Source organism: Erpetoichthys calabaricus, chromosome 9 (genome assembly GCF_900747795.2).
Source record: "Erpetoichthys calabaricus chromosome 9, fErpCal1.3, whole genome shotgun sequence".
In the NCBI taxonomy this organism is placed as follows: domain Eukaryota; kingdom Metazoa; phylum Chordata; class Cladistia; order Polypteriformes; family Polypteridae; genus Erpetoichthys; species Erpetoichthys calabaricus.
This window is the reverse complement of record NC_041402.2, coordinates 43,120,447-43,134,652: the sequence shown is the minus strand read 5'-3', so window position 1 is coordinate 43,134,652 and position 14,206 is coordinate 43,120,447. Positions and strand designations below refer to the sequence as shown.

Here is a 14,206-nt window from a genome sequence, read left to right as displayed (position 1 = left end):
TAATGGTTAGCCTCTTATGCCCTCTGCTGCTTGCCCACAGAATGACACAATTACTACTATAAATAAGGCACACATTACGATTCTTTCTTTCTTTCATGTACCTTTACTGTACTATTTAGTAAGCCGTGACTTCTGCTGCTATATACCCTGCTAAAAAGACCAGCACCACCATGTAAGAGCATGAAAAACAATTTCCCTGATTGATTTTAGGCTGATAAATCTTTAAGACCAACTGCAGAAGATTACATGTATAAGTGCAGTGGCCGTAAATGGCTTTCAGCAAATATCCTACGAATTTACATGGTTGGGCATCTCTAGTGAGGAAAGTTCTTCAAACATTACCACTCTTCATTTTATTTGGTTTTTACCAAACTTACCTTAAAAAGTATACAATTTAAAATAAGAGCAGTAAAAATATAAATATCCCAATTAACACATTTCTGGAAAAATTAAGGTGCATGAGAAGGAAAGAAACCATGACTCTTGGAACTTTTTCTTGTATTAACACATACACTGATTCGATATTCATATTAATCTTTAAAAATGCATGATACTCAATGACAGATTATAAATAACTTTTAAGCAATATTTATGTAATTCCTCCTGAATGTAATATAACATTTTCTGCTACTAATAATGAAAAATATTTAAATACGAGCAAACAGTGCACTACTGCTACAGGGTGATCCGACCAAACTTAAGGTGTCACAGTTGAGGTATTGACATTTACTTATGGCATGCATTTGTGCTACAGGCCAAAATGTGGCAATGGCATCCACATACTCATTATGGGATGCGGCTTAAACAGCAGCCCTCAGTAAATGAAAAAGAACCTTCATGTCTTGATGCGAAAAGAGCATGATCCACAGGCGAAAAGTGCGTCATCATGCTGAATGTGCAGGTCTCCACTGCGAGTCTTAGTTTTGGCATGGATCACCCCCAACCCCCCCCCCCCCAACTCACAGAGAGTGCCGACAGCAGTTTTCATTGGTTTTGGAAAGTATAGGTCAATTATCATTAATAATCTTCCTTATCTTACTACAGTGCACAACCAAGGATGGGGCTCTTTGCTGACTTTTAAAGTGTATCTCCATAGCTTAGGGCAGCAGGTAGTGAACGCCTGTATAACACCTGCAGACACCACACAGTAGCAGTGGATCTCCTTAAGTGAAGTGCAAACTGAAGCCAGGTCTATTAGTGCGGCATTCAGCTCTTCAGAGGACGTCGTCTGCAGCACTAACTTTTCCAACGTCGTGGAGTAATTTGAGGCAGTAAATTGCACTTCATTTACTAGATACGTGTAGGTGATCAGTTCCAAGTTTCTGACTGGAATTGCAGGCTGCAATATCCTTGTCATCTTTCTTTTAGGCAGTGTGTGGTCCAACACCATGTCAACAGCCATGAAGGGGTGTCTCTTGTGAAGTGCCTCCCATAGATCATTGGTGATAGCAGGAATATATTTATCCAGCCGCTCACAGAACAGCTCCAGTAAGAGGAAATTGGGTCGTTCTGGCTTCATTAGGTCATGAATCACATCTTCTGATATGCTGGCATAGAAGACCCCAAGGACAGATAACTCTGGACAAAGTCTCAGCAATTCTCTAACCGAATCCTTAGTGACATTGCAAACTAAAGTCTGGTTGTTAATATACAAACGGTGTAAATTTGGATTTTTTGAAGCTATCAGTCGGACCAGGTAGTCATCCAGCATAAATGGCATGTGTCGAAAGTCAATTTCCCGAAGGCGTAGACCTGCTGATTTGTTCTGAAAGATGTCCGAGATGCCCCTCAGAATATCTTGGCCAGAGTAAAACAGTGGATTTTCACCCCGGCATGCAATGCATAGCACTTGTATGTTGTTGCTCGAGTCTGTTGCATATTTCAAGGTCTCTATTGCATTCTTCCGGTTAATATGTACTGCCTGATTTAGGACAATTTTCAGATGTCTCACCTTAGAAAGAAATTGACACATTTTTTGTAAAGTGTTCTCTTCAGTTCCAATTTCAAAGCTGTGAAAATAAAAAATAACAGTATTCTGAAATTTTGCACTGTAAGCTGGTTCTTCTTTAAAATGTCATCTGTATTGTTACTAGCAGACAATGGGATTGTAATCAGTGCAGAAGACTATAAGTGGAGGAGACGAAGTGAATGATGTTACCCAGGGTGTGTATCATAAAAAGCTATGACTTTTATTGTAAACTAATTATTGTAATTTAAAAATGAATTTTGAATCAACAGAAAGTGCACAAAATGATACTTCTCCTTACCTAACCTCAGTGAAATACCAGACGGTTGGAAACTGAATTGCATGATACCATTTCTTGCAAACTAAAGATGCTGCATGTCTGTCAACAAAAGGCAAATATGAAAATATGTTTGCAAGAATTTCCACCGGCACCTTCTGCATGGTGTTGAAGCAGAATTGCAAATTCTGAAATGGAAACAAATATATAAATTAATAAAATTATGCTATCTTTCTCTTTCTGCTTAATACAGTATGTCTATAAATCTTTAAAACATTATATATATGACAGACAGACAGACAGATAGATAGATAGATAGATAGATAGATAGATAGATAGATAGATAGATAGATAGATAGATAATGCTGATGGACCCTTTAGAATTTTCTGGATTTTTGCATGAATAGCTTCTGAAGTATGATCTGTCTTCATATACATCGTATCAATAGATAAAATACACTCTGGTTAAGCCAAACAGCACACACAGAATCATACCGTATAATACAAATATAAAAGATATTGTTTAACTATTCAAGCTTAAGTACTGAAAGTGTTTGTGAAGTTATTGGATAAACAATGTCAGAGAGTAGAATATATCAGTTACTTCTACAGCACTTACCCAACCTGTCACCTAAACATGCAACATCCCAAACATATAGTATGATTTCACATTTTGCCAAGCCTGAAGTGGTTAGTGCTGCTGCCCCATGGATGTCTTGTCTGTGTGGAGTTTGCACATTCTCCCCATGTCTGTGTGAATAATTGGTGATTCCAGATTCACTCAGTCGAAGTGTGGGTGAATTGATGAGTGGACCCTATAATAGACTGCCACCATGCCCAGGCTCAGACTTGGTACAACCCTGAATTGGACTAAACAGGTTCGACAATATTCTATTAATATTGGAAATGTTTCTTGTTCAAGGTCGAACAGATTTACTCAAACGGCATACACAGCAAGAAGGGAATCCTAGTGGTCATTTTGACAGTGTCAACTGTAACTGACAAACTACAATGTTTGTTATGAGTAAACCTTATGTTATTAAAGTGTTATTGTTAAAGATTTTGCATCACCCATTACATAATAATTACTTCTTAAAGTTATTATGTATACACATTTCTAGGGTCTGGTGCATAAAACCTTGAACTGTAAACTATAAGCTTGTACAGTTGGTCAAATACCCCCAAATCAACTAAAAAGGTAACTTAACCTGCTAAGATTCCAACTGTATGAATGCTATATGTGTATCAGTACAATTTGTTCTGAATAGATCCTAAATTAATATTGCAAATAATGCCCAGAAAGTGTAAAAATCTGACTATCAAGAATTTTTTTCTTTATCAGGAAACTGGTAGAAACTAACCCACAGCTACAGATGTCCTCCCGTCCACAGATGGTTATCTCCTACACGAATATTTTGCGCTACTAACACGTCTTGTGACGCAGGATCGATTATTTTCTCAACGTGTCCTCGTGTTTTTTTTTTTCTTTCATGGTACAACTCTCTTCATACATCAAAAAAGGTGTGCATGGTAATAGTCCCAATATATTTTTATAGGTTTGTGAATGGACGCGTACGGAAGACGGGCTTTCCGTTCAGAGTTGGTTCTTGAACCCAGCTGGATGGTGCCAGCAAATGCGGTAACTGCGCTACAGAGGAAAAAAACAAGTGCAAAAGGTGGAGAATTAAATAACTGAAACATGATAATACTAGCTCATCTATATTCAAATAGTTGTTAAACTTAAAAGACAAATGGTGTATATGTATGAGGCAGTGAAGATATTAAGGTACTGCAACGTTTATCATGCTCTCACAAAATAATTCTGTTTAAGGAAAAAAGAATCCTCTGCTGCCAAAGTCAATGCACTGAACTGGATGTCAGTTCGTGGGACGTCAATGGCTTTCCTTGCGTAGCAGTTAAATCAACGCGTATTTCTGTCCTTCATTTGATTCTCTTCTTAACCTGATGCTCTATTATTCTACTGCACGACTTCGGCGGACTTTTTACCATGTCGCTCTTCCTTTCTTTGTACCCCTCGTAGTGCTTCCCAAGATCTCTGACAGTCTTCCTCTTATTAAACTTAACGCAACTGCTCCCTCCTCTTTCACATCTGACTGCTGACGCGCAAGTAACCGAGGTCTCCGGGAAGTGCGCGCACGCAGTGGGCGGAGCCTCGCCATAAGCTCCGAGACGGGTCTGTAGCTGTCTGTAGTCTGCGATACCTATGACGTTGGCCGTGTTATGTCTACCGCGTCTGTCACGAAAAGCCCTTTGAGTCCGATAACCCTCACGTAACCCAAATCTTAACCGATGGAACCGAGCATGCGATGGGCGTTTCATGATGTTGGGGAGTTACATGACTGACCTCATAGATACTGCGGACTTCAATTACGCGCAGTTGAACGCTTCTGTTGCTAGGAGGTTGACGAAGGTGGGAGGTGTGGCGAAGGGATGAGGCCTCTCCTTGAGTGCAGTATATCCGCATGAAGTGCCAAACTAAATCTTTACGTCAAATTATTTAAAACTCGGTACATTAAAAATTGATAAATAATCCTAACCAGTCCTTTGACGTTTATATGCGTATCTCGACTTCCTCTTTGCTCCTACTTACATGGAAAACGTGATGGGTTAGTGGCAGGATTGGCACTCCATCCACCATAAAAAACTTCACACTGTTCCAGTGTGGTGCTGACCCGCTGCACTCGGGTCCCAATCTCGATGGTTCGTCGTGTGGTGGGTGCGGCAACGGCTGTTACAGCGCATGCTCCCAACCTACCTGAACAGAACTGGCCTCCCTGCGCTGTTCACTTCTTGTCATGCTCCCACTGGGCAGTTTTGCAATACAGGAGTCTGTCGTCCACGTAGGGACTATGGCATATCTCCGCTTAGAAAAAAAGCATGGCTATCTACCTTTCATCTTGTTTCAGAAAGTGAAGATACATAATCGCTTTGATCTGCACCTTTCTTCTTATAGGTCATGGCAAAAGAAATAGAAGGTGTTTGAAAGCAATTATTAGAGTGTGATACTGAGATGAACTAAGCCATGAACATGATATGCTCTGTGAGATGTGTGGAATAAATACATGTTTATATGTGTGGCTGCAAGGGTATGGGCTTTTTGGGTTGGGACACGTAAAATGTTCTACAGTTTTATTTTAAGTCTAAAACTGTTGTCAAGGTCCATCTGCAAGGTGTACCCTATTTTCAATGGAGCTTGCATTTCTTCAATTTTAAAATACTAACCTACATGTTAGATACCATTGGTTTCAACATTTACTCTAAATTAAGGCAAGTGTCCTTCACCCATACTTACTGTTAACTATATAAGCTCTGTGCTAGAGAGCCCCTCTTCAGATGCACATATTGTCTATTGCTGATGTCTTATGCTTCCCAACATGTGCTGGGAATAAATAGTGCTTAATTCAATCTTCTGATCCTCCCATGTTTACTCCACAAGACGTTTAATAAAATTTCAGTCAGTGTACATTAGAACATTAGGATAAGTATAACAAGAACATATAATCTAACTCAACATAGCCTGTCAATCTGTATTTGAATTGGTCAGTTGAATGTTCCTTGTCTTGGAGAAGTTTCAGAAAACTGGCAACTTAACAAAGAGTGGGCTTAATTTTTCCTGAGGTGATGGGGATGAGGGGTAGCTTAGCCAAACAATTATTGAAGAAGTACAAGCATGCATTGGTTTTGAAAGCCAAAAGACTTCTCTTTTTGGAGAGCTGACGCACAATGAGAGAGAAACTTCCAAAAATATAATTCAAAGAAATGTCATCAGTGGTGCATGTGTCACAGTTTTGGAATGCATAGGTGAATACATTGTAGGATGGCTCATCCACAAGAGATATTTGAAGGTAAAATGATACTGAGCACACTAGAGAAATCATTGGTACTCACAATAGCTGGAGGTTATACTGGGTGTTCAGTCAAATAACTGTCTCCTTATCAAAGTTTACAATCCAAGTACTTAAAATACAGTTATTAATGTTATTTAGGGTTCTTAAATATGTAGATGTGGTACTCCTCAGCACTGCTTCCACCAAGACAAGATTATTTTCAAGTACTGTTTCCAACTATTTACCAGAGTTGTGCCCTGAAGATTCCATCATGTTTAGCTCAGAATACAGGTGTGTTTCTGCTCAATCACATGTGAGGCATTTATGACCTGTTTTTGACAGTTACGACCACATTCTCGACCAAGATTATTGCAACAGTGGAAATGGACCTGTTTTTGTCGTATATACAGAAAAGGGAAGAAATGTGTGCTGGTCCAAGGGAGCACAAGACTCTTTTATTGGGAAAAAAATCTACTGTATTGCATTAAGAATAATAATTCTTTGCATTTATATAGCACTTTTTTCACTAGAGGTGTCTTAGTGTACTTGGCATTTACTCTAATGTCTAATGGAAAAATCTGAACTGACCAAAGCAGCCTCCATTGATTCTGATATACAGTCTGATTTTTTTTCACATCTCAACATGTGCTGGCTAAGTTCATTGGCAACTGTATCATTTTCTGGTATGACTGTGTTGTGGAAGTGCCCCATCCAGTTATGATTCTGTCTGATGCTGCCATGAAAGTCTTTTTTCCCCACCTTTGCTTTGGAGTAAGTGGACTCAAGAAAATTAAATAATGAGGGAACAATGAATTACTTAAGGAAAAATGTATTTATATGTATGAGCAAGATTTACAATATACTTAACACAGAAAGTAAAAAAAAAATACAGTAATCCCACCTCCATCGCGGGGGTTGCGTTCCAGAGCCACCCGCGAAGTAGGAAAATCCGCGAAGTAGAAACCATATGTTTGTATGGTTATTTTTAGAATGTCATGCTTGGGTCACAGATTTGCGCAGAAACACAGGAGGTTGTAGAGAGACGGGAACGTTATTCAAACACTGCAAACAAACATTTGTCTCTTTTTCAAAAGTTTAAACTGTGCTCCATGACAAGACAGAGATGACAGTTCTGTCTCACAATTAAAAGAATGCAAACATATTTTCCTTTTCAAAGGAGTGCGCGTCAGGAGACAGAGAACAAAGCAAGCAGTCAAAAAAAAAATCAATAGGGCTTTTTGGCTTTTAAGTATGCGAAGCACCGCCGGTACAAAGCTGTTGAAGGCGGCAGCTCACACCCCCTCTGTCAGGATCAGGAAGAGAGAGAGAGAGAGAGAGCCACAGAAAAACAAAGTCAAAAATCAATACGTGCCCTTTGAGCTTTTAAGTATGTGAAGCACTGTGCAGCACGTCCTTCAGGAAGCAGCTGCACACAGCCCCCCTGCTCACACCCCCCTACGTCAGCGCAAGAGAGAGAGAGAGAGAGAGAGAGAGAAAGTAAGTTGGGTAGCTTCTCAGCCATCAGCCAATAGCGTCCCTTGTATGAAATCAACTGGGCAAACCAACTGAGGAAGCATGTACCAGAAATTAAAAGACCCATTGTCCGCAGAAACCCGCGAAGCAGCGAAAAATCCGCGATATATATTTAAATATGCTTACATATAAAATCCGCGATGGAGTGAAGCCGCGAAAGGCGAAGCGCGATATAGCGAGGGATCACTGTACACATTTGTGTCTGTAGTGGACATTTTACAGATGCTGTAATTTAAAGAGTTGTTTGTGAACTGCTTAGAGGAACATTTAAACTGAATTTATTGGAATTTGCTCTACAGCAATATTTCCTTATTTTAAAAATATGGGCCCTTGCTTAAAGCAAAGTGAAACAACCAAGAACTTTAAAGATGATTGCTAGGACATGTTGAATGGTATCTTACTCCAAACTATCTTCTTTCAGTTCCCTTGACTCCATCCTAGTCCAACTCACTAAGCCTCAAACCCCAAGTCTAAGGCAACTCAACATCAGTACAATGTGTAGCATTATGAGTATTATTTTATCTAAAAAGAAAGGTCTAGCTGTGAATGAATATGCTTTTTTTGTAGATGAAACAGGCTAACCATTCTATTTCTCTTATTTCACTATTTAAAATTTATGATCAGGTTTTCATATATAGTGCATCACATTGGTGTGGATTTGGGAGGTACAATAATAATAATAATAGATTTTACTTACAGTATGTGGCAGGCTTAAACAGCAAAGTCATATCAGGGATTTCACAATAAAAACATGCAGCATGATTTGATAGGGCAGTATAAAGGAAGGAAATCAATGTATGACTTTGTTTCAGGGGTGCCTAACTTATATGTGAATTCTCCAGATTCTGGCAGCAGGTACAATATTTTTAAAGAAATCTAGACAAGGACATTACCTGGTTTCCTGATACAGCTTTGCTCTCTCCTATTCTTTGATATTCCTCACATTATGGTTTCTTTAACAAATTGGATGGACTTTAAATGGGGGGTTGGAGTTGCCAGGGAGTGGCAATGAACTTTAGCCAACACTCTGTGATAAGATAAAAAGCCATTAAACGCATAATTCAGGATTTGCAACACAGAAGGTCAAGCACATGCTGTACTATCAGGGCTTATTTAATGTAAGGAATTGACATAAGGGTGTGGAACATAAATTGCAGTAGAACTTTCAAAAAAGGATACACTCCTGAAAATATACAAATTAAGTAGAAAACAAAGGTGGCATTGATAAGAAAAAGACCAAAAGCAACTATGAACAAATGCAAAAGGTGCAAAGCAGACTAGAGTCAAAAGTCAAATGGGGTCAAAGCACAAGTGTGTCTGTTTGCGGAGAGAGTGTTGACCTTGTCGAGAGGTTTACTTACCTTGGTAGCAACATTCATGTCTCTGGTGACTCTTCCTATGAAGTCAGTAGATGGATTAGGAGAGCATGGGGGGTCATGAGGTCACTGGTAAGGGTTGTGTAGCGCTCCTGATATCTTTGCAAAAGGCCGAAGGTCCAAGTCTTTACAGTCCTGGTGCTTCCTGTTTTGCTATATGGTTGTGAGACATGGACGCTATCCAGTGACTTGGGACTGAGACTGGACTCCTTCACTACTGTGTCTCTTCGGGGAATCCTTGGGAACTGCTGGTTTGACTTTGTGTCGAATGAGCGGTTGCTCACGGAGTCCCAAATGAGGCACATTGCCTGCATTGTGAGGGAGCATCAGTTACGGCACTACGGCCATGTGGCATGATTCCCCGAGGGTGATCCAACTCACAGGATCCTCATTCTTGAGGGTCCATGCCACTGGACCAGGCCAAGGGGACGCCCACATAACACCTGTCTGCGGCATATAGATGATCATTTCCAGAGGCTGGGACTGGACTGCATGTCTGCCTGGGGGGTTGCCAACCGCAATCCCAAGATGTTTGATCGTGTGATGTACCAGTGCATGCTCCCCAATCTGACCTGACCTTTTAAGTAACACAGTTTCCTCATCACATCATCCTCTTCACACATAAAGTACACACTGCTGCCATTACTAAACAAAGTACGAGATGAGCCACGCAATTATGGAAGGAGTGCAAGCCTGCATGGGTTTTAGCAGCTAAAAAATTGTGCTGTTTGGTGAGCAAAGCCATGTTTAAGAGAACAATTCCCAAAAATATACTGAAGTTAAATATCATAGGGATAAGCTGTGCAATCTGTCTGGAATCTAGAGGAAAAATGATTATGTCAGGATAGCCCATAACTTATGAACCAAATCCTGCTATTTTTGCCTATATCTCGATTTGTCGCTAAGTAGCTGCCTGCCACTTCAAATCCTCATAAACCATTCAAATGAATGTCCACAGGTCCGTAAAACATTTTTAATACTTATATACATAATTATTTGGGGCTCAAACATGATTGGAAAAGAGATGACATTTATAAAGTGTATATCTGGAAATAGGTTTGGAGGTTTCTGTTATGTATTTGAAGAAAATAAACAGCCAAAGCTAAAGTCAAAACCTACCTGGCCCAGGTCAACTGCTGTCTATTTGGACACCCTACAGTTTTTATGGTATTCTATGCTATATGCTAGTATTCATCAACTTGATAGAATGAGACAATGATCTGATCCTGTGTCAGTCCTTGATGATGCCAAACATAATCAACTGCTTTTCTCACTCTGTGGCCAGTTGGGATGTCTTGGCCAAGACAGTAGCAGAACCAAATATCACTGCATAATCCTGAGGAGAAGTAAACAATGGGAAACTGTTAGGAGAAACGAGCCACATTCCATTTGTCCATTTTCTGACTTGAATAATTGAATTCAAGCTTATGCTGATCTGGGGCCTATTCAGGTCACGTAAGGCTGCAACCAGGGCCGCTGCTGGCCAAATGGGTGCCCTAAGCAGAAATTTACTTTTGTGCCCCCTCCCCCAAATATTACGGAAGTAAAAATAAAATAATAAAAAAAACACCTACTATAGGGGCCAAAATAGAACTTTATTCAATCACCGTAAAATGCAATATATACGTTTATATTTTTGTTTATTTGTATATGTATATTATTAATATTAATTTATTATTATAATATATAAAAATGATTTTTTTGAGCAGCTGGGATGGTGCCCTACGCAGACTGCGTACTCTGCGTATAGGGAGTGGCGGTACTGGCTGCAACACAGGTAATAACCGTAAATAAACATGGTGGTCCATCACAGAGCATACTCACCAACCCACTTATAGCCGAACAGGGCCAATGTGATGTAGTTGGTTAACCTTAACTGGGTATTTTTTGGGATGTGGCAGGCAAACTCATGCAAACATTGTGCAAGCATTCGGAATCCACTCAATGGCAGGGTTGGAATTCAAACCCAGGAGCTGTGATGCAGCTTCTCCAATCACTGCACCACTATAACATTTATGATGATGGCCACCAATAAAGAATACAGATAACTAACAGATTACTGTGTAAATATAAATAGCAAAAACAACAACTCTAAAAAGAATATATATTATCTTAAACTACAGTAACATGAAGAAAAGATCACGAAGGTCCCAAAGGACAAGTTCTGAAGGTTTGTGCTTAGCCTGTCTGATTGTCAATAATCACCTGAGTGCTCAAATAAATTTGTGTGGGATACCTAGCAAAATGCAGCATTCCAAGATATTGGAACACTGGCCTGGATAAGCAGATTAGGAAAATTGATGGAAGAATGGATGACAGAGCTCATTACAAAAAAAATTGTTGTTTGCTGAGCTTAGTGTGTGTGTAGTCCAGCTTTCCTTACCTTGATACCCTGTGTAGCACCTTCAATCTCTCTCTCTTAGCATTCACTCAAAACACAATGGTTTAGAGATATGCTATTTTACTTGAATTGAGAAACAACACAGTGCACTCCGTGAAGATTACCCAGATATTCTTACATGGTACCATTCTGTAGATTTTGTTTTTTTCTACAGCTGTTTGGAGTTTTTTTTTTTTTTCTGTACTCCCTGGCCATTGGACCTTACTTTTATTTTATGTTAATTAGTATTGCCTAATTTTATTTCTATATTTTGTCTTTTTTCTCCTTCTTCATTCTGAAAAGCACTTTGAGCTACATCTTTTGTATGAAAATGTACTATATAAATAAATGTTGTTGTTGTTCTTTTAAACAGGCAGCTTTAACCACCAAAGTCAATCTTACGGCGTTTAATCTTGTCTTTCTAACTTTAATGATGTAATGGAAAAGGAGGAATAATAGGAACAGAGTTTCACATGGGTGCAGGTTCAACTCCTTGGGTGTTGTGGTGTACCCAGGGAGCACGTAAAAGTTTTACCTTAGACACACAATCATAACGGGTTTGGCAAAATATAATTGTAGTGAGTGTGGGTTGAAGAATTACCTTACACCTAATGTAGTAAAATTGGAGAAACTAACAAACCATTGAGGTAGAAATTGCGACATTTATGCATTGTAGCATGCGGCCGGGGTAATGCCCGGCTGGGACGCCTCCACGCTAGGAGGACCAGGGGAGCAATCATGGCCAGAGCATTACCTCCCGAGGGATGCTAGAGGGCAACCCAGTGCCTCGGGAGTTGGAGTGTGGTGCAGCCCTGTTGGGATCCGCAGGCAAAACCAGGGGGTGCTGCAGCAGGAGCTGCTGAGTCCTTTTAGGCAGGTCTTCCGCCACACCCGGAAGTGCTGCTGGAAATGAGTAATCAAGCCTTGTGGGAGATGGGGAAGGGAGAAAAAAAAATAAAAATCACTGTGTGCCTTGAACTTGTGTCCCACGCTTGTCTGTGTCAGGTTAAGCTGGCGGTCCACAGCATTTTAAATGAAAACATACTATATAGTGCTTTAATTATCAAACTTGCCTTTTAAAAATGCATGCAATTACTTGTAAATTCTCACAAGACTGTGAAAGTTGCGCTTTTCAGATTGACCTGACCCCGGCTTTGGGTTACTTTATAATGAAAGATGGAAAATCTGTGAAATGCACAAGCCTACATTTGCAACAAGTTGGCCAGCATAAAGTTCTTTATCAAATGCCAGGAACCAACCATTCAACTGGTGTGCTGGGGACTTAAGGCAAATTGATATGTATTTTTTAATAAAAGTATAATAGCAGTTAAATTATACAAATCTAGATTGTGTGTTGTTTATTCTTCAGCAAAGTAATATTTTTACTATTTCATTTTTATTTATTTCTATTAGTTTTGCTGCCACTGTGAACACGTACTTCTAACATGGTGCAAAATTGGCTGCCGAAGGTGGATGCGCCCTCCCAGGTGAGCAAAATGAAAATGTCCTCCTTGTAGCACCACTGACTGCTAATTGATGGTGACGTGTGTATATTGCATTAACACATCTTACTTGTTTGAGTGCTGGGGAAATAGCTCCATGGTGACAAGTTAGCATTGATCTTTTGCACCCATATCATGGAACCAGTGACAGTATTTTTTAAAACGAAAGTTTCTTCACCGTCTTGTACTTGTTACTTTTGAGGACATGAATTTGGATAGTAGTAATTGCTGTGTACCCCATGTGGTGCTGCAAATATCAAGCTCTCATAGTAAACTGTTTTTGATGGTAACATTGGAGGGTGCCATCACCTGTGTACTCAAAAACTTTGGAACGGACTCACTTACACGTGAAAGCTGTTTTTAGGTATGAGCAAAATGCAAACATATGCTTTGTTGCATGATTTAACTAAATGTTAGTGAATTTTATATTTCCTTATAGCAATGAAGAATGTTGATTACATAAACATTTTGTATTTAGGCGTTTTCTCCTAGAGACTGCAGCTTCTTCCCACAATAAACAGGCATGCATACTGTTATTTTCAGGTGACACTAGAAACGCTCTATTGAGTATGCTTAATAGTGCCATTTGATGGACTGGCATTTAATCTAAAATGGAACCCTTATCTTCCATGTCTTGTTGTTCATTTAGTCTCTAGTGAGGAGACAACAACATTTATTTCTATAGCATGTTTTCTTACAAAGACTGTAGCTCAATGTGCTTTATAAGGTATCAGAAAAAAAAAACAAATTCAATAATAAACTGTAAATAATAGAAACGGACTGGCATTTAATCTAAGATGGAACCCTTATCTTCCATGTCTTGTTGTTCACTTAGTCTCTAGTGAGGAGACAACAACATTTATTTCTATAGCATGTTTTCTTACAAAGAATGTAGCTCAATGTGCTTTACAAGGTATCAGAAAAGAAAAACAAATTCAATAATAAAAGTACTGTAAATAATAGAAATGAATAAGTGGTATACCAAAATTAGTAATTAAGAATAAATCAATATGCACTTACATATCAGACATATACTGTACAAGTCATAGATAAAGTAGAGTCCTTATTTATAGATTTGTTTTTTAGTCTCTAATGGTATCTGATGCTATGGTAAGGACAGAAAAAAACAGGAGTGAGAGAAAACAAAAAAAAAAAATCTGCTGGGCTTCCAGGGCCAAAATATCACCTACACCCCACTGGGCATTCTACATAACGTAAATGTTCTTCATGTTGTTCCTGTTAGGTTTTGTTCTAGAAGATTCAATGCAGTGCATCTCGTCGACAGGTAGAATATGCACTTTCATTTGAACATCACATTATTACT

The 14,206-nt window shown here is 39.3% G+C and overlaps 1 protein-coding gene across 1 annotated transcript; it reads right to left on the bottom strand.

The window, feature by feature from the left end:
* Nucleotides 1-488: 488 nt before the first annotated feature.
* fbxl8 (F-box and leucine-rich repeat protein 8) lies at nt 489-4,524 on the bottom strand. The gene is made up of 3 exons (XM_028809392.2): nt 4,251-4,524; nt 2,268-2,431; nt 489-2,009 (listed from the first exon to the last, which is right to left on the bottom strand). The coding sequence occupies exons 1-3, from the start codon at nt 4,251-4,253 to the stop codon at nt 1,031-1,033; spliced, it is 1,146 nt and encodes a 381-aa protein (XP_028665225.1). The 5' UTR covers nt 4,254-4,524; the 3' UTR covers nt 489-1,030.
* Nucleotides 4,525-14,206: the final 9,682 nt, after the last annotated feature.